Below are 25,974 nucleotides of genomic sequence, written 5' to 3'. Positions count from 1 at the left end.
TTCCTTTTCTTTAAACTTTGAGAATTCAGCCCTCTCCTTTGTTTCTGGTATCACCTGCCCATGTGCACAATTCCTGAATTTCGCTGGGTGGGGGCATTTCATCTTTACCATCTCGTCTGGCTTCACGCTTCTCTGTACAGTGTGTGCTGGTCCACTAGGTGTGGATGGATTTCCAGAAAAGCTGCAGCGGTGTGTCTATCCCCCATCGAATGGATGCTAACCTGTTTCTAGGCTCTCTCTCTCGGACTGACACCTAGTCAACCCACCTCGCAGGGAGCGTGAGTGCAGTGGGCGATGGAATATTGGTTTGAAAGACCACGAATGTGAGCCCAGGATTGAAAGCAACTTGGCTCGCCTCGCCCTCGGTGCAGGCACGCCGAGGTTTAACGTTTCTCTGATTTTGCTCAGCGGCCTCATCCTGGGACAGGCATTTTATGAGTCATCGGCTCTGTGGGTCACATGGCCAACGTGACCAAAATAAAGTTTCAATATTTTAAGCCACTAGAAAGGGGGACAACGGAGCACACAGGGTATGGGGAGCGGGAGGCGGGCACCGGCAGGTACGGGCGGGCTGGGAACCGGCTCTTGGGGCCGCAGCAACGTTGGCCGAGGGAGTGGGGCGCCGGTGACGGGGGGGAGGGGAAGGGGCGGGGCCTGGCAGGAGACGCGCCCCTCCCGCCACCGCCGGCAGCGGCGCCTGGACTCCGGGGCCGACCGGTCCCGAAGAGCTGCGCACGGCCGACCTCAGCGCCGAGGCACTCTGGTCCCTCCTGTCTCCTGGCTGCGGCAGGCTGCGGGATCCCGGAGATCTCGCCGCGTCTTCACTGCCACCAGGACCCCCACGCGCCGGCAGCGGCTTCCCCGGGAACGTCCTTCAGCCCCGGGAGCACGCGGGAAAAGCCCCAGCGTGCCAATGAGCGAGCGCCTTCCTCATGACGGTCACGCTCGGGGGCGGAGCTTCTCTTCGCCGCTCCCGAGTTCCGGGAACCCCCTTTGATTGGTCTGGACGGCCTGGGAAACACTGTAGTAAAGCCCAATCATAACGCCACATCTCGGCCTCGAGGAAATATTCCGTGTGGGCTCATTCCTAATTGGGCAGTTCCTTCCGGCTCTGGCCACTGGGAAGCTTTGTTTAGGTCTGGAAGGCGGGCTTTCCTGGGAGTGGGTGGGGAGGGGGCGTTGATTCTTGACCAATCCTTACATTCCGTTGGGTGGTGACCAGCCAATGGGCCTGATGGATAGGACGCTCCTCCCGGAGAGTAGTGAGACCCCTGGTGCGGGGCGATTGGTGGCGGGAGCGATGAGTGGCAGCCCCGTGGCCCAACGGGCGCAGTGCGTGGGCCGCGGGGCGGGGCCAGGGCGGGTGCGCGGCGGCGGCGGGGTGGCTGGGCCGGCGGCGGCGGCGGTACGAGGCGCGCGCTCGGGGTCCCGGTCGCGAGGAGGAGGAGGATGTGGCGCGCGGAGGGGAAATGGCTGCCGAAAACAAGCCGGAAGGTAAGAGCCGGAGCGTGAGGGCCGGGGGCGGCGCGGTGGGCAGCGGGACCCGGCCCCGCCGGACATCCCGGGCATCGGCGGCGCCGGGCGGGAGCGCGGGGCGCGGCGGCGGCGGCGGCGGGCGGCGGGCGCCCCGGCCGGGGAGGGGCGGCGGGTGGGGGGCGGAGCGCAGCCGGGTCCTGAGGTGACTCGCGGGGCGGCGGAGCGCGGCGCCGCACACCCCTACCCGGGGGCGGGTTGGGGCCGGAGGGGCGGGGGGCCGGCGGGCGGGGGCCGGGCCCAGCGAGGAGGAGGAGTCGGCGGAGGGAGGGCCGGCGCCTCCCCCACCCGGACCGGGCATCCCCGCCGCTCCCGGGCCCTCGGCGCGGCCCCTCTCCCCGCCCCCCACACCGGCCGGGTGGGGGCCGCGGGGCGGAAAGTTTATCCGTCTCGGTCCCCCTCCGGCCCCGCGCCCCACTGCCCCGGGCCGGTCCCCGTCGGGGCATGGCGGGCGCTCACCCTCGCCGCCCCTGGCTCTCGGGCGGCAGGGCCAGGCGGACTGTCCAGCATCACCCTCGAGCTCCGTGGGCGCCTCCCAGAGCCGGCCGGGTCCCCGCGCTTCTCCCCACCAGGGGGACCCCCTCCTGCTGAGCGTCCCCGGGCAGCAGGGCCTCGTGTGACCCCTCCCCCTTCCCTTCCTGGGAGGGGGCCTGCGTAGCATCCCCGCCCCTAGCAGCCCTTCCCATCCTACTCTTGCCCTTGTACCCCTTGCAGCCAGGAGGGTGGGGTCTCCGTTTCTATGGCAAGTGAGGATCTCCATACTCCCTTGCCCTTTACCTTCTGTGACCCTGATGCTTCTTTGGCAGAGGGGTCCGTCTCATCCTCTCATCTTCTGGGGAATCTTTTGGGGCCTCTGCACTCCATCTATTGACCCTTTTGGCAGGACAAGGGGACTCGGGCTACCCATGTTCTTTTTCCCTCACCCAGTGGATAGTGGGGGCCTGTGCAGCGCTGAAGTCATTTCTAAATGGGAGAGCAGCTACTTCGCAGAGATTATGCATACTCTCCGCACACTTTCTTGGGTTAGGGTGAGCTCATTTCCTGAATACCCTCTGAGTTGCCCTCTTTTTCTTAAGGGAGGAACTGAACATGCCAGGGCACCTTTCCCCGTTTGTCTGTCTCCCTTAAAAATGTTCTCTGTCCTCCGAGTTCCTTGTCTGGGTGAGGGTGGCTGCCCCATCAGATGTAGGGCAGGGCTTCCATGGTGCCTCCTACTGGAGTAAGAAGGGGCCACGAGAATCACTCCGAATGTCTGAGCAAAACCAGGGTATAATTTTGCTTCCAAGTTTACTATTGCCCCTTAGGTGGGGGCATGGTTCACCCGTTGACACCACCCGACCAGGAAGAGGGTCATGCTCCCTTCCTTGTTTTTGGTGTTCTAATTACTGCCTTTTGTGCGGTAAGAGCCAGACTTTGTACACCCAACATTCAAGAGTCTTTGAACCTTCCCTGGAAATAAACTTCCCATTTCTTTTTTAGGAGAACTCCTATTCTCCTTATGGCTTCTGTTTCCCAGTCAGCCATATTTAGGGAGCCTGTTACCTTGACTTTTTCTAATTTTCTTAAATTGTATTCATGTTGGCTGGGTAAGAAGAAGCCATATGCCTTTCCATCCAGAAAAGGGAGTGTAGACACCCATGTCGCCCACATGCCTTTCGGGAAGGGGTTGCTAGTGTGCTCCTTGTACTAGAACCTTCCTTTGGCCCTGGGGTCGTCCCTCGTGGGATCCAAACATTTCTTTCGATCTTGTAGCTTTCAGGTGAAGGGGAAATTTGGATGCTTTCTATTTTTGGCTTCTCTGGTTCTGTTTTGGCAAAAAAGAGATTATCATGATTTTCTATGTGTTTGTTTATATATATACACACATGTAGGTATATGTTCATAGGTTACATCACATACATTACGTATGTACAGAAATTTGCAAGGGTTAGATGACTATACATTTTGGGTGTATGTGGGGACCGTGATGTATAAAAATATAGATATATGTGTAAATGTTCAGGCTTAAAGGAATCAGAGGACTCATTGATAAATGGCCAGTTTTTGCCACTCTTTCATTTGTCATTTGTACTGTACTGAATAAGCAGAATGACATCCTGAATGTTCACCAAGTCCCTGAGTACATGAAGTGTAGAGGGCTGGCCGACATGCACCATAACTTAGGCTTTCTGAATCGGGGGTGGTATTCTTGGCTTGATTCTTCGTAGGGTTAAAAGTTTTCGTCTTGATTTTGCTGCTGCCGAGTAGGGGAAAGAGATTTCATGTATTTGGGGCAAACGATAGGAGTGGGTGAGAAGAATATGTGTTTCTGTGACAGAACTAGAAATGAACGGCCGTAAATATGTCGCTGTTTTATTTTGGCCATTTAAGTAATTGAGAGAGGTTGTGCATGTTAGGAAGGGGTACCTTTGGAATGGCCTGTGACACTTCATGAAAAGTGGGAGGGATTATTCTCCAGGGTTTCCCTGAGTGTCCTAGTGCGTGTGTTTGGCTAATTGCCCTGGGCTCCGGGGCAGGGGCAAGATGTGGGCCTCCTGGTTCCTTCACTTCCTTCCCTCTTGGAGCTTGGAATGGTTGCTAGCTGCTGTCGCTTACTTTTGGACTGGCTTGCTTTGGAGCCGCATCTTCCCCAGCGAGCTCTGTCAGAGCATTTGGACCTTTAAGCGCTTTTCTAGCAAGGAGACTATCCACCTGGGTTACTGAGAAAGGATACAAGGTTATCTGGAGCACTGGTCAGCATTAGGCCGACTTCCAGGCTCTGTCATTCAGTTACTATTGAATTCTCCAATGGGTATAATACCCATTGCCCGAAAGTAGCACTTTTGACCTCAGTTTGCCTTTTTTTTTTTTAAAGTTTTTAGGTTGTTTTTATTCTGTCTGTATCTATACCCAGCTTGAGGGAATGGTGTATTATTAGGGTGTAGTATTACTGACACTTGGAAAGGAAGAGGTGACTACCTGCTGTGTATGTTGGCATTTTCCCAGTAGAGTCGTCACTTGCAGTGGTGGGTCCTTGCCTGGCCTCCTCCATACCTCCGACTGCCTTTTGGAGTTTTCCGTGCTAACTGGATGCTCCATGGAACGGGCATGGAAGGACATGGTAAAGGTTAGAGGAACACAACTGAGGTTAGTGTGTAAAGTTAGGCTCTTGGCTTTGCATTTAATACGGTTGTGCTTTCTGTGTCACCCGTCCCCACAGATTATCGGAGGTCAGTGTTTTCCTCTTCCAGTGTACTGTGTTCTCATGTAGGCAGTCAGGCTAGGTGGGTTCTCTTAATGACCTTTCTGTTTTATGTCTTTCTGTTAGACCATCACTGTCTCCTCCTTCACCCCTTACCCCCCCGCTTTTTGGACAAGGTTGGGGGAACCCCTGGGACATCTCTTCCCATGTCTTCTCGAAGACCTGACTTATCCTGTGTCTGGGAAATGTTGGGTTTCTTCATCTGTTCGTTCAGTGGATTCCGAATGTTGACATGTACACAGCAACCTCTACTCAAGGTCAGATCGGGTCAGATTTCCCTTTTCAAAAGAGTGGGGCTGCTCTTTGAGACATTTACATATTACATATCCTGCTCATCCAGGGTTTTGCTTTTCTTTAGTTTTTAGGCTTTCCTTCTGAAATAGCCCATTTTTTTTTGAGTTGGTGGCATTATTTTAGTTCTCTGTTTATGAGGGGTGTAACCCATGTGCTGATGGGATTATAATGCTATGGAACCGATTCTGAGGGGGCCCATTTTCCCCCCTCCTTCGTTTCCTTGGGCCATTCTTCGTTTCCTAGTCCTCAGATTCTGCGGGAAGACTGCTTTGTGTGCAGTTATACTTCTCCGTAATTTCCTTATGGAAAAAACAATGGAAGGTGATTCTCATATTCTCTCCTTGGTAGGAGAGAATGTGCCTGTTGCCTCCTCGGTAGGATCCTTGAATTTATTTTGGAGAAAAGTTGTCTTTACATCTGTATTTCCATTCATTCTGGAGACCTTCACTGAGCTTCTGTTATGTGCGAGGATCTGGGGGGTCGGGGGGCTGTTACGTGACTTTGCTTGAGACCATAGGACTCTCGTTAGCTTTTTAGTATGAAGGACATTTCAGTGTGTCCTGTGCTTGCCTTTTTATATGTTCTTGTAAAGAATTCTTTTCGGAATTTTAATTGTTTGGATTATCATCTCACAAAAATATAGTATTATCCCACTGAGCTTTCCCCCCATCCCTGCAGGAGTGGGGATGGTGGAGAGCGTGGAGGGGAGACCGGGAGGGGCAGTTAGCTTTCCTTTAGACCGTGTGTGTGTGTGTGTGTGTGTGTGTGTGTGTGTGTGTGTACATGTACTCAGAGAAAAGTAAAATCAACTTTATTTTTAAATGTCTAGGCATAACTTTTAGGTCATTTAGCTATATGGTTGGTTGGAATGCTTGTTTAACATTTGAATACCTAGCAGCATGCTAGGTATTGTATAGAATATAAAACCAAATGCATCCTTTACAGAAATAAGTGGGAGAAAAATAATTTTCTCGTATGATTAACCGGTATGTTTCATATTATCAGATAGTAAAAACTATATGAGCTGCTATTACATTTTTGCTGCCAGGAAGTATTATATCTAAATTTAATGCCTAATTATAGTGACCATTCTTAGGCTAGGTATCTGTTGTAATTCCACCGCTTTTGTTTATTATGAGACTTTTAATACTTTATACTTTTCAATGGTACCGTCATTTGTGTCTTTTCTTCTTTTTGGTAAATAGTCTCAGATTATTTTTGGATGTAGGCATGGTATGCATGTGATGACAATAATGGTAAAGAATTAACCTGAAATGCACTCTTTCTTTCTTTTCTGTGTTAAATTAGATTTCCCCTCCACAATGCCTGTAGGAACCAATTCTGCTAGTATTTCACTCTTCAGAAGAACTCTTGTGTAGGATTGTTGTAGTATGTGGTTTGGCAGTGTCTTTTATTCATGCGAACATGTGACTGAATATTTCTTGTGGTGACAGGCAATACGTATTTCTTTTGTATTTCAGTTATAACAGATCATCTTCTGAAATGTTCTCAATCTTCTCGAATCACTTACGGTGCCCCTTTTTTGGATGTTCTAGATGCCTTAAATCCTACCTCCCTTTCTTGCCCACAGAAAGAGGTTTCTTTATTGCTCTTGCCATCATTATTATAAAGAGGTATTTGTGGCTCTACTGTATCCATAACCTGTCATTCAGTAGAGAGGGGGTGCCCAGTATTCCCTTTGTCCTGTAGTAAGAGGCACTGGTACTTCTTGTGTCTCTAAGGATAGGATGATACAATGGGGTTTAAGCCATAAGGCAGGGGGTCATAGTCATGTTTGTAACTGGATAATGTCCGCGGGTGAAACACTGTGCCCTTCAGGTGTTTGGGCCTCCCCGGTAGGATTTTGGAAATTTGTTTTTGCTGCATTTAGCCATCCTTCTGTCTCTTTGGCTTGATAACAGTAAATTTCTCTGGGCAGAGCCAACAAGTATACTACTCTTTTGGGGCTTTCATTCACAAGGACGTGTGGGGTCTTCTGATGCTCCTTTGCCTATTACAGTATTATCTTTAGTTTTTGGTGTGTTTGGGTAAGAAGTGTTTTCGCTCTCTTCTTTGTCCACATAACATGAAGAAGAGTACATGGCAGTCACTCTCTTCAGGTCACAGTGTGTAATCTCTCTTTTCTTTCTGCTTTGACTGCCTAATCAGGTTCGAGAGATGGGTTGGTCAGACACTATCAGATCTGTTGTATTTCGTGCCATCAGTGGGTGTTGTGTCCATAAATCTTGTGATTAAGATGTGTTAAGAGGGGCTTGTAAACATAGATGGTCTTCCATCCATGATGTTTGTCACGTATTTGTAAGGAAAGTGTTTTTCTGTATAGATGGACAATGGACAGCAGTTCCTGACTTTTTGTAAGGTGGGACAGAGTGCAGGGTGGTTTTCAGTTTCCTTTTTTTCCCCCATCAGTATGCTGGCTGTGTATATGTAAGGTTGTATTGCATCTTTCTGCTTTGAACGCCATTGCTCGTAGAAGGTCATGGGCCTCCTTGTGTAAAGATTGGTAATGCTTCCTGAGCATTTTTTAGCTCATTACCCTGGACTAAAAAAGAAATATATGTACCCCACTGCAACGAGAGGCCAAGTGTCAGCCACGTTACTTCCCTTTTCATTCTTTTTTTAGATGATTGTTCATTTACTTTCAACTGATTGACATATCATAAGATGGAATCACCAGAGATATTTTTTAAATGGTTCTTCTACATTATCCCCAATGTTTTGCTTATTCTTGGTAGGGTTGCATGTTCTCTTATACATGAGTCCTTTGCTCACATTTTGTTTAATTTTTCAGATTAGGCAGGCCTTTTAAGTCATGCGCATTGTCCCTTCCTGAGACTGCTAGTGGAGGGCGGTTGCGAGGGGATGGGGTTGTGTTCCTCGCTTTGTGCTGCAGTGTGGCTTCGGTTTGGGGTTCCTCGCTTTGCTCTGCAGTGTGGCTTCGGAGTTCCAAGTGCACGAATGACATGTCTGGAAACAAATGTCTGGGACGGAGTTCTTAACAGTTTTAAATCTGTACTACCTGGAGACTTAATTAAGTGGTATTATTCTCACCACTAATCTCACTTCCTAATGTCATCCCAAAAATCTCTTTTCCACCTTCTCTGTCTCAAAAATCTCAAAGCAACAATCATGACAAAATCCCAACAAAGCAAACCAGGAAGGCCAGCTCTGACTGCTCTGCTCTCCTGCACAGCCACAAGCTTTGGACATGCTGCTGATTTCTTACTTTTTGTACCTACAGTCTTCAGTGGGTTGACATGTGAAAAGTCTTTTGGAACACAGAGCAGTCATTTAACAGACCATGCACTCTCTCTTCCATTTTTCCTTACTAATCACCACAAGGTAAGATTATGTATTTAGTCACTGACAAAGACACTTGCAAAGCCAATCACTTTTCCTCCTGTGTTCCCACCTAATCATTGGAATGAATACTGCAGTTTGTCTTCTCATAATAATCGTAAATTACTGTGTCCATACTTTTGTGTTCAACACCTGTGAGGAAACGGGGAGCTCACTCCCAGTAACGGCAGTTTGACAAGCCAGAACCCGGACTTTCTGTAGCCTGTGCATTGTTGGGGAGATGATTTGCACTTTCAGTTAAATTGAGTGTCTATGACAAGTGATAAAACAGTTATTGAGGTTTATTTAACCGTTTTTACAGTATAGGTTTAATAAGATCTATCTGTTATAGTAGAATGAAGCTCACATACAACCTGAGGTATTCCTGCAACTAAAAAAAATAAGGAATGAAAGAAAAAAACCAAAATGTTTCTTTCTAGTTTTGAAAAACAGATATTTTTTCCCTCATTAGGATTGGTTTAGATTGCCAGGAAGCATTTCTGAAGGTATAGTAACATGATCAAGCATCAATCGTTTTAAAACTTAGATTTGGTTTTTAATCCTTGTCTGAAAAGTATTTCTGAGGATGCCCGATTGGTTTTCCAGGGCACTTGGATATCAAACCATTATGAAGCGATAAAAAAAAAAATTGGTATGGAGTATGAAATTATCAAATAGAAAGATAGAAAGATGTCATGGTGAAGAAATTACCCATTTATCGTTAAAACTCATCTCAAAGTGATGACTGCAAGTATTAATGCAGGTATTCTGAGGAAAAATGGGATGCTGACCGTCTTACCACGTTGAAATCGGCACGTAGACCCCGTTGTACAAAGAACACTCCCCAAGACGGGGTGCTTAGAAGATAAAGAAGTTGATGAGATTGGTTATTTTAAAATGTTAAGTGTTTTTCCTCTTTTTAAAAAGTAATTGAAATAAAATAACCCTTCTTAGTGAAGAAAATGTAAACTTTAATGGAAGTTCAGCAGAATGAAACATTTAAAAAGTGAAGATTGCAGATACGGGTTTTTTATTGTGAATCCACAAGGGGGTAGTGATGTTCTATCAAAGATATTTCTGGTGGAAATGTGAGATGGTCTCTTTTAACACTGTAGATTACAGATAACACCAGTCTGTTTGCATTTTAACTTAATAAGATCTGCTTTTGAAAATGTCTATTGGCAAAATTGTTTATCGCTTAAATTTTTGAAACATCCGCTTTGGGCGGATGGCTATTTTAAGCCTATGAATGGTGAAGAAGAAAGACCGTCCTTGTTGTTTCGTGCTTTGGAGAGGTTCCCAAGGACCTGAGGGTCACTTATTTTCCAAGAGCGTAAAAATCTTAGAATCTGGGAATCAGTTACTTAAGTAACTTGTGTCTCAACTTTACAGAAGTTTGTATTCCTGGTTGGATTTTCAGTTTTGCCGAGAGATGAACAGTGTGAAAAATCCACACCACTAGCTGCTTTTAATAGTTCTGAGTAAATCAGATTTTTATAATCTCTTTTTTATTAGTTTATTACATCATTAGATAAAAAGCAGTTTTTCCCTTTCACATAAAAATTCCAATAGTTCTCTTGAGGTCTGAGCCCCACCCACTTATATTCAGAATTAAGTTTGGGGTGGTGTGGCAAGGCCGGGCGCTTTCGCTGAAGAACTGAAACCAGCTGTATTGGGTTCTCGTTTTTGAATGAGGTCGCAACGTGGTGGGAGAAAGATTTAAGGTGGGGATGGGACTGGATTCTACGCACTTAGCGACAACTAACCATAGCTTTAAAAATACTGCTTTTAACAATAGTATGAAATAGTTCCATGGTTTAGACGTTATGCTCGCGTGTGGCATATACTTAGTACTTAGTTTTTCCTTTTTGTGTCCAGGGAAAAGGTTGTTAATCTCTCTCCCCCCTCCCCCCTCCCCCATCCCCACCCCTCCCCCCCATTTCTCCCTCCCCCTTCCCTTGGTCTGAGCAAGGGCTTCTTCTGTTTTATCTTCTTTACTAAATGATGGTGACTTAACACCCCAGAAGGTAGCACCTCTTTTTCACAGACTACCCTCAGCTCTGCTGGGAGCTGAACTACGCATGACATCAGCATTTTCATTCATAAATTTGATTTTTCTGAATCTCTTCTTGTTTTGTGTTCCTGAGCTCACTTCTGGCGCTCGCACAAATCAGTTTACCATCAGTCAGCCCATAAATCAGTGATAAAGGTAAAACAAAAGATAAGATCCTAGAGGTGTTTTGATAGAGCTCGAGTTGCTCGTGCTGATTGGGACGAGGTTTCTGGTGAAACAGATTGAAACCTGAAAGCAGTCAGTTTAATTATCCCATGATTTTGTGGACTGAGCTGTGTTGTGGGCATACTGACACTGCATTTTTGTTCTCCCACGAAGTTCAGAGTGCGAGGCAGGAACTCCTTTGTTCAAAGGCGCATTTCTGTTGTAATTTGCCAAAATTGGAGCATTCTGCTTTATTTCTAAGAGGATAGGCCTGAAGCTTATACTGTGTTATACTCATGTTCCTTTTGGAATGCATTGGATTTTTTTTTTTTGGGGGGCATTCTTTTGCTCTTGAAATGCTTTAAATGACTTTGTTTGGCACTTACATTTTCAGTACGTTGTAGTTATGATGCCAGTTGCACAGCAGCTTTCATGTTGGAGTTAGGTTTCATCTCCCCTCAGTTGTACACGCTTGTAGCTGTTGACTCCAGTTTCTCCTCCAGGGAGGTCACTGCTTGTACTTTAGTGCTGCCTGAGAGCAGTTCTGGAAGAAATCTTATTTGGAGTTTTCCTCTGCAGGGCCGAGTTTGAGGCTGAGCCTCCGGCGTGTGGCATCTTTCGAGCCTCCTGTAGTTGATGAATGGTGAGCTTTACAAAAGTTCATTTTCTCTGCTTTCTTGGGGGTTTGTTGACTTTCTAGATATTTAATTGCCAAGAAACATTTAGAAATAAAATATATTGTATTTAGAAATCATTTTCGCTCAGTTACAATTTGTGGTGAGAGTAGATGATTCAAACTGCAGGCACTTTGATTGATACCCACTGTTACTCCTGAGATGACTTGAAACCTCATGACAACTCAGAGATACTGTGTCCTCCCACCCTTAAGTGAAATGAGAGCTTTGTGTTCCTTTAGTTGAAGTGAGTTGTCTGGTGGGGAACAGACATGTGTGGTCTGTTGTTTAGCTTTCTCCTTTACGTAGATGCTCTAAGAAGAAAAATAAGAGCAAGGAGGCAGGAATGAGCATGTGAAGACGATTTAAATGACATTTAATGTTTTCTCTAAGAACTAAATCGTTGTTAAATTATTTAAATATAATTTCTAGGAAGGATTCTAATGATAAGTACTATTGAAGAAAGGAGTATTTAAAGGTGGAGGGTCTCTGTAAACACTCCCTAATTTTCAAAACGCTGCACCGCTGAGGGATTTATGAAAAGTTACGGGTTTGGATAATCAGATTTCAAAACAGTGGGCAGACTGGCTGTATTGTCAGCATTACCATTTGTCGCAGCCTGCAGCAAACAGTGCTGGCGAGTCCTCTGGCCATGAAGGAACACGTCTCCTCTCTGGCCTTTAGACCAAGCCCCCTGTGAGTCCCAGCTCGGGCTCTTCTCTTTCAGTCACCAGGAACACGGCTGACCAGGACCAAGGAAGGACTCCAGCTGTCCTTGCTGTCAGTCGCTACAGAGGCCAGGGACTAGCAACCTCTCCTTGCCTCCGCAACCTTCCCTTCCTTACCAGATACTGTCTCATCACTCTTGATTCTGGCACAGCTTCTCAGTTTGCTTTTCCCAGACCTTTGCTCTTGTGTAACGAGTTAGTCGGTAATAATTTGGAGGGGACTCGTGTTGGGTAAAGGGTTGCCCTAGTGATAACCTCCAAAGTTCCTTCCCATTCTGACTTACGGTTATAAGAAAATGAAGTGGGCTGTATGGAATTGCGCTTTCTGTCTTGCTTTGCTGGGATGCAGCTGTCCTGTGTAACTGTCTTTTCTTCTGAGGTACTTGCTCCAGGTCAAGAATTAATGTGTTGGCTCAAGCCGTGTAGGAGGAATCTGAGCCACATCACCGAAGTGACTCCTTGCTGATGTACGGAGAGGGCCTAATTTTTAGATCTGTCTAACATTGCGAGTGTTTACTTTAAAAAATGTAAAAATTGTTCAAAAGATGTTCATTCTGCATCATTCAGCATAAAAACGTTCATTCTGCTTAGTTATTCTCTAGACACGTTTAAGCTCTTTTTCCTGATATGGATGAAAGTTCATACTTTTGGAAACATCAAGACTTAAATAACATGATCATGGGTAGAAAAGTGTCTGCTAACCTCAGACTTTTTATGTTTCAGGTAGTATTATTTATATTCATTTAGTTGGATTTTTCTGGACTTGATTAATGTAACTGTTATTAAAATGTATCGATTGCTAGTAATTCAGTAAATAACTTCCTATTAAGAAACTCGAGGGGATTGGGGAGTTTCCGTGGGTCCACTGTAATTGATCATATAGGGTCTACACTTGGGCGAACTCCCTGGGTTGCTGCTGCAGGCCTGGCATTTGGGAGAGGCCTTGAATATAATTTATTTTTTGAAGCTTACTTTCATATTTAAAGCTACTGAGGGGCAAGTTAATGTTCCCGGTGTTCTTGCCAACATTCTCTGCCGTATCCTTTCCGTCTGCTGTTATGAAAGGCGCTGGCTGAATTATTTGCTTTGACAGAGCTCCTGATGGAGGTCTCTTCCTTGTTTAATTTTATTGATAGAGGCTATTGTGCTTAAAAAGAAAGCTGTAACAAGCAGAAGGTGGTGAGTGGGTACTCAGCATTTTGAAGTGCTTGTCTTTCTTCCTAGGGGTCCTCCAGAAATTGATCATAGATTACTTGACCAAATTCAAGGCCCAGAGATTTATTCCAGGCGTTCTGGGAGGCGAGGAACATCAGTCTTTCTCTCCTGAATCTGATTTTTCTGCATCTGACCCGTGTCTGCCTGTATGGGTGTCTTCTGATGCAAATCTGGTGATAGTGGCAACCTTTCCAACGCAGCTGAATATCCCTGACAGCTGTTATCTGTCCTCTCCAGGTATTTTTAGTCTCCAGCCTCATGTCTAGAGGAACGGAGGATGAATTTAGCTTCTCTGGTGCCGTTCCAAGTTATTGCGAGTGTTCTCCGCTCCTTTCTGCACCAGCCTACCACAGCGCCACCTCTCATGAGGTGCTCTGCCCTTGTCACCTGGTGAAAAGCATAGACAGGAGTCACTGGTTTAGTAAGCATGAAAGTCATGATTTTCAGAATGCTCTTAGAGATGAAGCGGTCAGTGGTGACGCTGCACAACAGCAGATGGGCTTAACACTCTAAACTCTGTACTCCAAAAAGAGTTTAAAATGGCCAGTTTTAGGTTACGGATATTTTACCACAAATAAAAAAAACCTTCAGATGGATTCAAAACAGAATGAAAAAAGTAGCTATGATGTCCTTACAGTGAATATATGGCATTATTTTCATTACCCCAAGGAGGGGGTTGGTTGTGCCTTAAATAGTGTCAAAATCTCTCTCTCTCTCTCTCACACACACACACACACACACACACACACACCCTCCCTAAATATGTGGTGGTAACGAGGCTCTGAGGTTCATTTACACGGAACGTGGACACTAGGACTCCTGATGTCAGGGAGCGTCAGCAAGTCCTATTTGAGCTGGGGCAGTTTTGATTGCAAGGCACACAGGCACTCAGGTTAAGTGGAGGTGGGTTTTGTACAAGAGACCAGAAGCAATCTCAGCCTCCCAGGACTGAAACGGAAGTGCCGCTGGACAGTCTGGGAGCTGGACCTGGAGAGTCTGGAGTAGGGCTTTCCTCTGGAGACCTGGGGCCGAGCTGGGATCTCCTGGGATGCCAAGGCCCCGTCTCTGCTGTCCTCATCACTGCTGTTTCCTCCTGTTCTCTTTGCAGATGAGATTGTTTTCACTTACATGTTCTTCCTTGCTCCCCCATAACTTGCATGTAATGTGGCCTGCCATGGCCCCGTCACGGCCCCGGTCATGGCTCCAGTCATGGCCCCCGTCATGGCCTCTGTCATGACTCCAGCCACGGCCCCTGCCATGTCCCCCTTCATGGCTTCCAGTCATGGCCCCCGTCATAGCCCCTGTCATAGCCCCCGTCATGACACCTGTCACGGCCCCCGTCATGGCCCCCGTCATGGCCTCTGTCATGGCTCCAGCCACGGTCCCTGTCATGGCCCCCGCTGTGGCCCCCGCCATGTCCCTCTTCATGGCTCCAGCCATGGTCCACATCATGGCCCCTGCATGCCTCATATTTCTAGTGCTCACCATCATCTGACACTGGGCTGTATGGCTCGTGTTTCAAATACTCAGGACAGAGTCCGACTGACTCCTCCCAGCCGGTTGCCTTGTTTCCATAGGCCAGGTGTTTACCCTGGTCCAGTTGTCTGTAAGGAGGGGGGTTAGGAGGGCTATAAAGAGGGGTGGCTAGGAGCTGTTGGTCTGATAATTTAGAGGGGCTTGGGGGAAAGGAGATGGTGTGAGAAAGGGAATCTATCTAGTGGGGGGTCCTGGCACCTCCAACTGTGTCCATCAAGCTGGGTGAAAGAAAGAATATTAACTGCACAGTGGATTTCTTTGTTCAGTGCTACAGTGAGTAAACTTTCTGCAGAGAAAATGTTCACTGCAGTGTGGGTGGGTGTGGAGTAAGTCAGAGGTGGGCGTAGGAACCGTCCCCAGGCTCATTCTGTGAGCTGTGCTGCATCAGGCAGCACTCAGCGGAGCCAGGTGGTCTGTGCAGGCTTTGCCCCGTGTGTGTTCTCAGGTAGAACCAAGCAGTTGCGGGATGTCAGTGTCGTCTGAGGTTTTCCACAGTTCAGATGCTTGGGTGGGCCTGTCGCTTTTCCCTTGTGGACCACTGAACTTGAAAGGTTGGGGATGGGCTTCCTGGTTCCAAAGGGAGACACTCCCTCGGATGGGGGTGTGTGGGGGGAAGGAAACTGAAAACGTGGCCACCTGTATGCACATTCGTCGGCTTTTCCTTGGTGTATCCTTCCTGCCGCTAATCTCTGGTTTTCCTTGGTTTCTCATGGTAGGAGGAGGAAAGAGAATGACAGGAGACAGGTGAAGACTGAGAACAGTCGTTGGGAGGTACTATGTAAAAGGGCTGAGAGCCGCACGCCATTGACTTCTCAGGACACACAGCTGCTTCGTAATCGGTTTCAGAGTGATGACCTTGAGTATATTCACAAAGCAACACTTAGTATGCTCTGCTTAACAAAAGAGGAAAGTAATGTTTTGAAAAAAACACAACCATCAAAGTAGTTTTTAGTAGTTAAAGGGATTTGATTCCTTTTTCAGTAACAACTTTATTAAGACATAGTTCATATACCATACAACTCACCCCTTTAAAGTACATGGTTTACTGGTGTTAGTATGTTACACAGTTGTACCACTGTCCCCACTATCTAATTCCAGAACATTTTCACTCCAAAAAGAAACCTCTGTCCATTAGTAGCCCCTCTCCCTCCCCTCAGCTCTAGGCAAGCAGTAATCTCCTTTGTGTCTCTGTGGATTTGCCTGTTTTGGACATTTCATATCAGTGAAATCACACAATGTGTGGCCTTTTGTGTCCGGCTTCTTTCCCTTAGCATAATGTTTTCAAGGTCCATCCATGCTGTGGTGTGTGTCAGTACTTCATTCCTTTTATGGTGGAATAACACTCTATTGTATAGATAGATCACATTTTATTTATCTGTTCTTCACCAGTTGATGGACATTTGTATTATTTTCACCTTTTGGCTATTATGAATAATGCTGCTATGAGCATTGTGTACAGGTCTTTGTGTGGACATACGTTTTTAGTTGTTGTGGGTATTACCTGAAGTGGAGCTGTTGGGTTATGTGGTAACTCTGTGTTTAACTGAGGAACTGCCAGACTGTTTAGCCAAAGGGGCTGCATCATATTACACTTCTGCCAGCAACAGTTCTAATTTCTCCACATCCTCCTGAAACTTGTTACTATCTGTCTTTTTGAGTCTAGCCATTCTTGTGGATGTGTAGTGGTATCTTACTGTGTTTTTGATTTGCATTTCCTTAACGGCTAGTGATGTTGAACATCTCTTCATGTGATTATTGGTCATTTGTATGTCTGCCTTGGAGAAATGCCTATTCAAGTCCTCTGCCCATTTTCGAATTGTTTATTTTTTGTTATTGAGTCGGAGTTTTTTTTGTATATTCTGGATATCAGTGCCTTATCAGATGTATGATTTGTACATTTTCGCTTATTCTGTGGATTGTCTTTTTGCTTTTTTGATAGCGTCTTCTGAAGCACAAAAGTTTTAAATTTCAGTTAAATTTCAGTTTATCTGTTTTTTCTTTTGTGGTGTGTGCTTTTGGTGTCGTAATTAAGGAGTCATTGCCTAATCCAAGGTCATGAGGATTTATTTCTATGTTTTCTTGTAAGAGTTTGATAGTTTCAGCTCTTACGTTTAAGTCTCTGGTTCATTTTGAGTTCATTTTTGTATATGTTTTGAGGTAGCCTTCCAGCGTCATTCTTTTGCATGTGGATATCCAGTTGTCCTAGCACCATTTGTCGAAAAGACCTTTCTTTCCCCATCAAAGTATCTTGGCACCCTTGGCAAAAATGAGTGGACCCAAAATGTGTGGGCTTTTGGAGTCTTGATTCTCTTCCATTGATCTGTGTCTCCCTTACGTCAGTTCCACGCTGTCTTGGTCACTGTAGCTTTGTAGTCAGGTTTGAAATTGGGAAGTGTCTGCCCAACTCTGTTATTGTTCAAGATTGTTTTGGCTATTCAAGTACCCAAGCATCTTGCCTTAAAAAATTGTTTTCCTTTATTGCTACAATAGGCTGCCTTGGTGAAACACTAATTCACTGTTAGGCTGGGATTGGACTTTCCCGAGTTGTAAGGGAGCGAATAGCTGATTCATACAGCCTGTAGGTTGGCTTATTGTGGTATGTGTTCTTTCGATGTGATATCTTGCTGATACCTTGAATGGTTAGGAAAAATGTGTTATTCTGGTTAACACTCATTCTGATTAAGAGAATTAACAGATTCCATGTGTGAACATTTAATTATCAAAGACTTAGAATATGCCACAATAAAATTGTGACATTAAAATGTATATAATAATAGCTATTCTTATTGGAGATGTCAGAAGATACTTTAGGATCTGTAGTCCTGTGGGGGCTGCATAAGTCAGTTCATTTATTCAACAAATAATAGTAAAGTGCCAGGCACAGAGGATGGCAGACATAGCCCCGTCCTCATGGAGCTGACGGGGGCACTGACGTTAACCAAGGTGCCACGTGAAATCCCAGCTGATACAGTGCTGTGAGGAGATCCGTGCTCTGAGGGGAAGTACAGTGTCTCATAAAGGGATTTGACTCATCTGAGGCTGAGGGAGGCTTCCTGAGCTGAGCTCTGAAGGGAAGTGGGAATTAATTGAGGGAAAAATGAGGGAAAGAAGTCCCAGGTAATTGGCTAAGCTGGTTAGTGGGATGCGCTGGGATACTCTGATTACATTCTGGCTGTTTACAGCTTTTGAGAAGGAGTGTCTGAAGGCTTGACTCTGGTCTTTACCCCTAAGTGCCTCGTGACTTTAAGCAAGAAACTTAACATTTCTGAGCTTATTTACTTGAGATAAATAAAACATGAAAACATACAGAAGTGTAAGCTTTGGATTGATTGTATTAGGTTCGTGAAAAAGTAATTGTGGTTTAAAAGGTTAAAAACAAGAGCAAAAACCGCAATTACTTTTGCACCAACCTCATATCATAGCTCAAAAAACATTACTTTTTTTTGTGACCTTCCATGGTTAGTTACTTAGGCATGCAATGCTGGTAAATTGAAAATTGTCTGAACTTTTTCCCCAGTCTTTGAGATTAACTCGCTTCGGTTCCTACGTACTCTAGAAGTCTCCAGGCTGCAGGGTAGCAGATACCGATGTAATGGCTTCGTGCTATAAGCAGGCACTGGGAGGACCTGGGAAGACTTCCTGAAGGAGGCGTACTTTGCCGTGGCATCACGACAGGCAGACATGGTGGTTGGAGGAGAAATTCCAGGCAGAGGAAATGGAGCAAAGGCACAGAGCCAGGAGAGTACAGGGAGTGGCTGGGATTCTGGGTGCATGTGCGTAGGTGAGCCTGGAAAGGTAGGTAGGGGTCAGGTTGTAGGGGCTTGGAGCATGGAGTACAGTCTCTGTTCTGGGAGAATCTTGGGGGGTGGGGGTGGGGGGGGGAGAGAGAGAGAGAGAGAGAGAGAGAGAGGCAGAGGAGTGGGAGTGAGTAAAAGCCAGTTCTCGTTGCGGTGCTTATAAGGGCCAGTGCTTACCTCTCCGGTCGCCAGAATGTTCGGTTCTTGTAGATGCTGACTTTGCCGGCTTGCTTCGCCGACTGTCCTGTCCTCTGGGGTTCCGCTTAACCTAGAGACTGTTTGTAAAGGCTTTCTTGCTCTTCCTCTCTCTCCGATTGGATTGTGTGCCCTTCCTGTGTGCACGCAGAGCACTGTGTGGTTTTCCTGCTCACGGCACATTAGTTTGTATTCGAATTGCTTGTTCGCTTCTCTTTCTCCCTCAATTAGATGTGCATCTTTAGAGGTCAGAGACGGGAGTACGTGGCACCTTGGATGGGCTTCATCATGTTGGTTGGTTGAATGAATGAATGAGCACAGAGGATGAACTGGGATTGGGAAAGTAGCCCCCTTTAAGAGTGTCTGTAGCAATGGGTTAGAGAAAGGAGCTAGTGTGACCGAGTTATGATGTGTGTGTGGGAGAGTCACAATTTTGTGACTGGTAGACAGGAGGCCTTGAGGCATGAGAAGAGTCGAAGGCGACTCCTGCCTCGCGCTGAAACCTCAACAACTGGAGTTAGGGGAGGCCGTTAACTGAGAGGGAATTCAGGACAGAGGGGGCTGGTGAGACTGGATACAAAAGGATTGGTTCTAGCTGCGCAGTTGAATTGCATTGGGTAGAGGTAATTGGGGGAGCCGTAGCGTGCTCGTACGCACTGCGCCATTGGAACTGGGGCTCAGAGGTGAGGGAGTTTTCATCTGGAGCACCTGTTGTTTTCTGTTTCCTTCATTGAACTTTCAGAGGAGAGGGGAGCCCTGGTAATGGAGTCCATCAGAGGTCAGCCTCCTCTGCAAAGGGCAGGTGGGCACGGGCGGTGAGCAGAGCTGGAGGGGCCGATAGAGATAAGCTGGCACAGCCTCTGGTAGACTATAGAAGCTTCAGGAAAGTAGGGACCTTATCTGTCTTCCTCATCGCTGCATCTCTGACCAGAACAGTGTCTGTTGGTTAAAAGAATGAATGAATCCATTCAAAAGAATTAGGAGTAGACGGTACAGTAGCGAGTGACACTGTGCGGGGGGAAGCGAGGCGACTTGACTGCAGAAGTGTGGGGACTGCTTCCCTTGAAGTGTCACCAGAGGGGAGAGAGAGTACCCGTGAGGACAGACAGTGGTCAGAGAAATGACAGAACAAGAGGGCTGTGCGTGAAGTCAGGGATGCTGAGTGCAGAGCGGTGCAGGGGGCCTCAGCTGGAAAGCTGCAGACAGTGAGTAGAATGAAGATGAAGGAAAAGGTAGTGACTGTGTCAGTTTGATGGTGAGTCGAGAGAATGAGAAAGGCAGCGAGAGACAATTCAAGGGTTTTGTGTAAATGCAGAATGCTGGTAAAAATGATAGTGAAATAATCGATCAAGGCCAAGTTGAGAAAAGAAATCCTTGGGACCTGATGGGCCGGTGGATGAGTTCTCTCTTGCTGCTGTAACAAATGACCACAAACGTAGTGGCTTCGCCCAGAACTCGGGTACCATCTGCTCCTGTGGGTCAGGAGTTCAGGCAGGGCTTTGCTGGGTCTGCTGCCTCAGGGCCTCACAAGCCTGCAGTAAAGGTGCTGGCTGGGGCTGGAGTCTCATCTGAAGGCTTGACTGGGGAAGGATCCTCTTCCAAGTTCACGTAGTTTGAAGGATTCCTTATTGTGGGCTGTTGGCCAGAGGTCACCCTCAGTCCCTGGCCACCTGGGACTCTCCAACATGGCATCTTGCTTCATCAGAGCCAGCGAGGGAGAGAGTCAGCTGGCAAGACAGAAGGCACGGACTACGTCACGTAATCGTGGAAGTGACGTCCTGTCACCTGTGCCACATTCTGGTGTTAGAAGCCAGTCACTCGGTCCGGTGCTCACTCCAAGAGAGGGGATTACACAAAGCCGTGTGCTAACCAGGAGCCGGGGGTCCTGGAGCCGGGGGTCCCACCATGAAGCTTGTCTACCACAGTTGGGAGGGTGATAGCACTAGAAGGCAGTAGAGCTGTTCTTTAGAAAGAGGCCCTTCGGATGCGTGCGGCAGGGCGCTATAGAGGACAGTGGTGGAGGTGGAGTCCTGGGGAAGCTCAGACCCAGCCCTGCAGGCGCTGCCAAGCCCTCTCAGGAGCTGTCCTGCCCTCTCCACCCCTAATGAGGGGGAGGTGCCTCTCCTGTGAGACGCCCTAACAGACTGTTATCATTGCCAGTGATAAACCCTTCTGCTGCTCAGGTTGAATTATTTACCAGCAGATTCCTGGCCAGTGGAGGTATCTGTGCTGCTTGCACAGATGTTGAGTGTCCAGTGAGGTAATTCACATGGAAGGACGCATTTTACAGGATGTAAAGTGATACGCAGACAAATGATATTCACTGTGCCCCCATGTTCAGTACAACACACACAGACTTTAACCTACATTTTCCTTGTTAACTTGGGTTCATTTTGTTGTACCTAAGTTACTGAACTGGGCTTTATTTAATACTGTGATATTTTTAGGGCCTTTTGAGTAGAGTGTTTGCTTTTATGATAAATGACCTCAAATTGCTGTGCCTTTCAAGCCCCTGTATCCAGTTCTTATTGTTTAAAAAAAATTCTTGCTATTCCTTGTCACTGTTTTGCTTCTACCTGTCACTTTCTGGCTATCTTTTCCCCTCTTATTTGTCGCTTCTGATCCTCTCTGGGCTTGGCAACGTGATAATTAAGCTTATTAGAACTCTGAGTAGTTAGTAGTAATCAAGCCAGGAGTACGGATCGGAGAGCCCTTCTCACAGTGAAGTATGTGAGCTTTTGTGGGTGAACTTTGTAAAAATCTCTTTTGGCCTCAGAGTGTGTCTTGGCTGCCGTCCTGGTTCTGGCTGTGTGTGGATTAGGTGAGGTTCTCACGGAGCCAAGTTCCATTCGCAGAGCGTGGCTGCCATTTTCTTGGCGCATGCCTCATTGCTCTGTTATGATAAACAGTGTCACTCTCTCCTTTAGTTTCGATGAAGTTGTAGTTTTCTGGGCAGCAGCAAGTAGTGCTAGGTAATGGGTGGTCTGTGGTTCCTGGACCAGTGTTGGAGAAGCAAGGGAAGCCTTCCTGCCACATAAGCACCCAGGCGTCTGCAGGAGTTGTCTTGCCGGCCTTTCTGTAGGATGTTGAAGCCCTGGCTTCGATGACTAGATGGTCTTTGATACCCCTCAGTGTCCTCAGGGTCTGCTCAGGGCTCTGGCGTTTCTGTCAGAGCAGCCTGTGTACTTCTTCTGCGCAAACGTCTGCATCGTTTCTTGGTGGACAAGCACCAGCATTATTAGGGGACGGGCCCGTGTCCTCGTGGAGACAGCTCAGGAGCAGCATGGGGAGACCCCCCTGGGCCTTCCTCGGCTCCCCCGGCCTGTGCCCTGGGCAAACATCTGCCCGGGCCTTGGGTCTCCTTTCTGCGATCTCATGCTGTCTGCTCTGCTACCCGTGGGGAGCGCAGTAAGATTTTATACGTGAACATGCTTGTTATATGTATATTATCAAGTAGAATGCCTGCTTTGTTGGGTTGATTTTGTTGATATTTTACTGTACTCTGTCTTTGAGGAGTTTAAAAAATTATCATCAGTACTAGTAATGATAAGTGCTAGTAAAACAATGTGATTTTAAATTCTGTATAGTTTTTTTCTGTGTTCTACTGGAATCTATTTGTACAAATGTGGACATTTAATCAGTGCTCTTTCATTATTTTCAGAATATTGAGTATACGGCTTCTTAGCCAAATTAAATTTATGAAAATTCTGATGATACTGTGATGCATATCTAGAAAGAATAATTTTTTTCATTCTGAAATCACTTTGAATATGCTTTACATGAATCTAGTAATGGTGAATCAATTAATGTGATTTCTCAGGTCATAAATCAGGCTTGATATATTGTAGTGTCACTTCCTGTGTAAGCTTCTTAGAACTGCAGCAGCTTTGTGGTCTGTTTTAGCTACTTGTTTGCTTTTGAACTCAATTCTAGGTGTTGAACTCAATTTGAGAGCCTAAAACGGTTTGTGCCCCAATTTCTTTAGAGGCCTTTGCTTCCCTTTATTTTTGAGCCTGCCTTAGTAGTAGAAGCCGGCCACCTATCAGACATTTTTCCTTTTAACTTGGGTACATGCTTTAATTTTGTCTCTATCCCATAGGGACTTGGCGAAGGTTATTATAGTTGCACTTACGGTATATTTTGAACTTCTTGAAAAGGGGTAAAATGTGAGCAGAAAATATTTTTGTCCTGTACCACGTAATTTTCCCCCCACTAACCATTTTGATCAGAAAGAGGATAAGGTGACCTGTGTTTAGGGGCACATGTTGGTTTCCCAGTCAGTGAGGTCATTACCCCGTTTTATAGAGGGTCTCCAGGGCGTGGCCTTTGATAGACCCTGCACTGCTTTTTGTCTAGCAGGAAGTACTGGAGTTGGTCTGTTGGTGTCTGTGAACTCTGGGGAGGGTTTTTACCCCCTTAGTTCTTAGTGGGTCTAATGTAGCTTTTGTCTTATTGCTCGATTGTTCAGGGCAGCCTTAGAAGAGGAAGGGAAGTTCCTAAAAGGACTGATGGCTTTCAGTAAATCTCACCATCACCATGGCGAGAGACGGGACCACTCTTTTTCCTTTCCGTGAGCTTCCGGGAATGTCGTTCAACCATGAAGGGAAAAAAAATTTTTTTGAGCTTCTTTTATTAGCCAGCTGTTAAGTACTGGAGATACCTGGACGAAAAGCCAGACAGACATCCCTATAAGGATGCCCTTGTTGTATAGTCTTATTTATTTTTTAAATTAAAGTTTGTTGGGGTGACAATTGTTAGTCAAGTTACATAGATTTCAGGTGTACAATTCTGTAATACATCATCATCTGTATATCACATTGTGTGCTCACCACCCAGAGTCAGTTTCCTTTCCATCACCATATATTTGATGTTAAAATCGTATTTTAAATATGTTAGAAAAATATTTATCGAAGAAGAAAACATAGTAGATTGGTATTAGCTACTGAATGGCCTTAGGAATTATGGTGGAGTTGTAGGTCAACAGAAGACGATTCTGAAAGGAATGACTCTTCTGTAATTAAAAACAAAAACAAAACAAAACGACACAGTTACAAATGGCATTGTCTCAGGCTGGTAGCTGATCACGAAATCCATATCCTCTTCCTGGGCACGTAGCCAGACTGCATTTCCCAGCCTCCCTTGCAATTAGGTGTGGCTTATGGCCAAATTCTAGCCAATGGAGCGAGAGCAGAGAAGTGTGCCACTTGCAGGCCTGGCCCGTAAAACCCTCCAGGCACAGTTGCTTGTGTCCTGTCCCTCTGCTGGCTGGTGACTTGGGAAGGCTCCTGCCGTGGGTGCCAGAGCTGCTGCTCGGAGGAGAGCTCGCTACTGATCGGGCACAGTTGTTTTGGACTTGACATGAGCAAGAAGTAAATATTTATGGTATTTGAGCCATGATGTGGTTTGTCCTGAGTTAGGCTCCCTAACTGGTCTGGGCATGGTGCCTGGAACGCTAAGCACAACCCATGAGTTTAGTGAAGGTGCTAAGAATTTCAGACTCTGCCTAATTTTGATTATTTATATGTCATGTTATATGTATTGACCAGTGAATTTTAAGAGTCAGTTTCAGTCATGGAAAATATATGACACTTTTTTTTTTTAATGCATCACTTCTAATTGATACAAGTGGTTTATTGCATTCAGTGTGGCCTCTCCGTGTCTGATTTAATAAGCTGTGTGGGTCCCAGGTAGCTTTAAAGGGACTCTGTGGAGATTTAAACATTCTCAGTCTGTATTTCAGAGAACTGTACACACAGTTTGCATCATGTTACTTCTCTCTTCCAAAGCCTGCAATCACTTCTTGTTACATAGCATTTTGTTGCCTTTATTCCAGCATCCCAGAACGATATGCATTGTCTAAGGAGTGTGGCTGTGTCACGCCCTGACCTAGGGTCTCGAAAGGAGACGGAAATGAATGAAAGAGGCTGTCCCTCCACAGAGTTTGTGCTCGGCACACAGGGAGTCGCTGGGTTTCCAGGCTGCTGCTGTCTGCCCTCATGTTAGCCTTCAATAAATCCCGTGCTATGTCTTCTTTCAGTCTTTAGTGTTGCCTCCAACTTGATAGTGTACTTTTTGAAGGCAGGGGATCTATTTTATAGAGTGTCTCTATCTCCTCTCTCAGCCACTTCTGGAGACACTGGGCACTACATTAATTGTGTAACCATCCCTGTGGTTTCTTTTAATGATCTTGCTTGGATACTCTGGTATAGTTTTGCACTATAATTTGTGTTAACAGACAGAAGTACTTAGTCGACTAGGAATTCATGAAATTGTGAGGCTGAGGAATGTTAGGACTTTTAGACCCTTTAGTTCCTGATACTCAACACGTGGCCCCAAATCGTGGCATGAGTTTCACCTGGAGGCTTCATAGAGGCCCGGGCCAGGCCCCACTCCGACCCGGGGGTCAGAACCTGCTTCTTCACCAGGTCCGCCGATGACCTGTGTGCACGTTGAAGTTGGAGACGCACTGTTCAAGGTCAGCCTCCCATTTTACTCTTGAGAAAACCGGGGACGTTGGAGTTGCCCAGAGTCACACTGCTGTTTCTGACTGCGGGCCCACTGCTGACGTATCAGTGGTCCTCGTCCTTGGATACATCTTGAGATCGCTGGAGAATCTTTAAAAAAACACCGATGCCTGGGTCCTACCCCCACATATTCTGACTCAACTGTTCAGGGTTGTAGCCTGGGCATCAGAATTTAAAAAATCTCCCCAGATGACTGATGTGCAGCCAGGCTGAGAGGCGTGCATCTGGTTAGTGAGAGGTGTCTTGCTCCAGCCTAGTCCTTCCCCCACACGTGGATGTACGATCAGAAACAGTGCTTTCCCTCCCTGGTTCTCACCAGAGTGCACCGCCTACTTTTCTTGCCTTCACAGCATTTATCCCACTTACCACCCGCCTCTCCCACTGGCAGGTACGCCACGAGGGTAGGACCTGTTCTGTCTTGTTCACTGCCGCCCCGGCTCCGAGGACGGGGTCTGGCCCGTGGTAGGTACCCCTTTAACGATTGTAGGACAAATAGAAGGCGTTACGATAAAGAGAGATGCAGCCTCGGAGAGGCTGCTGAGATGGCGCCAGCGGGCCCAGCTCCGTCAGGGGAAGGCTCTTGAAGGTCCAGAGGTCCGAGTTAAAATTAAGAGTCAGCCCAGGAGGGCTGTGGGAGGACTGGGACCCAGACGTGTCTG

General features: G+C 46.6%; 1 protein-coding gene across 22 annotated transcripts in view; it reads left to right on the top strand.

Moving 5' to 3' along the window:
• The first annotated feature begins 1,353 nt into the window (after positions 1–1,353).
• Positions 1,354–25,974, top strand: part of CAMTA1 (calmodulin binding transcription activator 1) — an 813,322-nt gene continuing 788,701 nt past the window's right edge. For 19 of the 22 annotated variants that reach the window (XM_074334131.1, XM_074334135.1, XM_074334133.1 and 16 more), the window contains exon 1: positions 1,354–1,494. In XM_074334131.1, coding sequence (XP_074190232.1) covers positions 1,450–1,494 — 45 coding nt within the window. In that variant the 5' untranslated portion in view covers positions 1,354–1,449. Of the gene's footprint in view, positions 1,495–11,161; positions 11,290–25,974 lie in introns of those variants that run through there. The other 3 variants (XM_074334120.1, XM_074334121.1, XM_074334118.1) reach the window with 3 other exon arrangements.

Source organism: Rhinolophus sinicus, linkage group LG06 (assembly GCF_036562045.2).
Source record: "Rhinolophus sinicus isolate RSC01 linkage group LG06, ASM3656204v1, whole genome shotgun sequence".
Taxonomy (NCBI): domain Eukaryota; kingdom Metazoa; phylum Chordata; class Mammalia; order Chiroptera; family Rhinolophidae; genus Rhinolophus; species Rhinolophus sinicus.
Note: the sequence above shows the minus strand (reverse complement) of the source record. Positions and strands in the feature narration are given on the sequence as shown.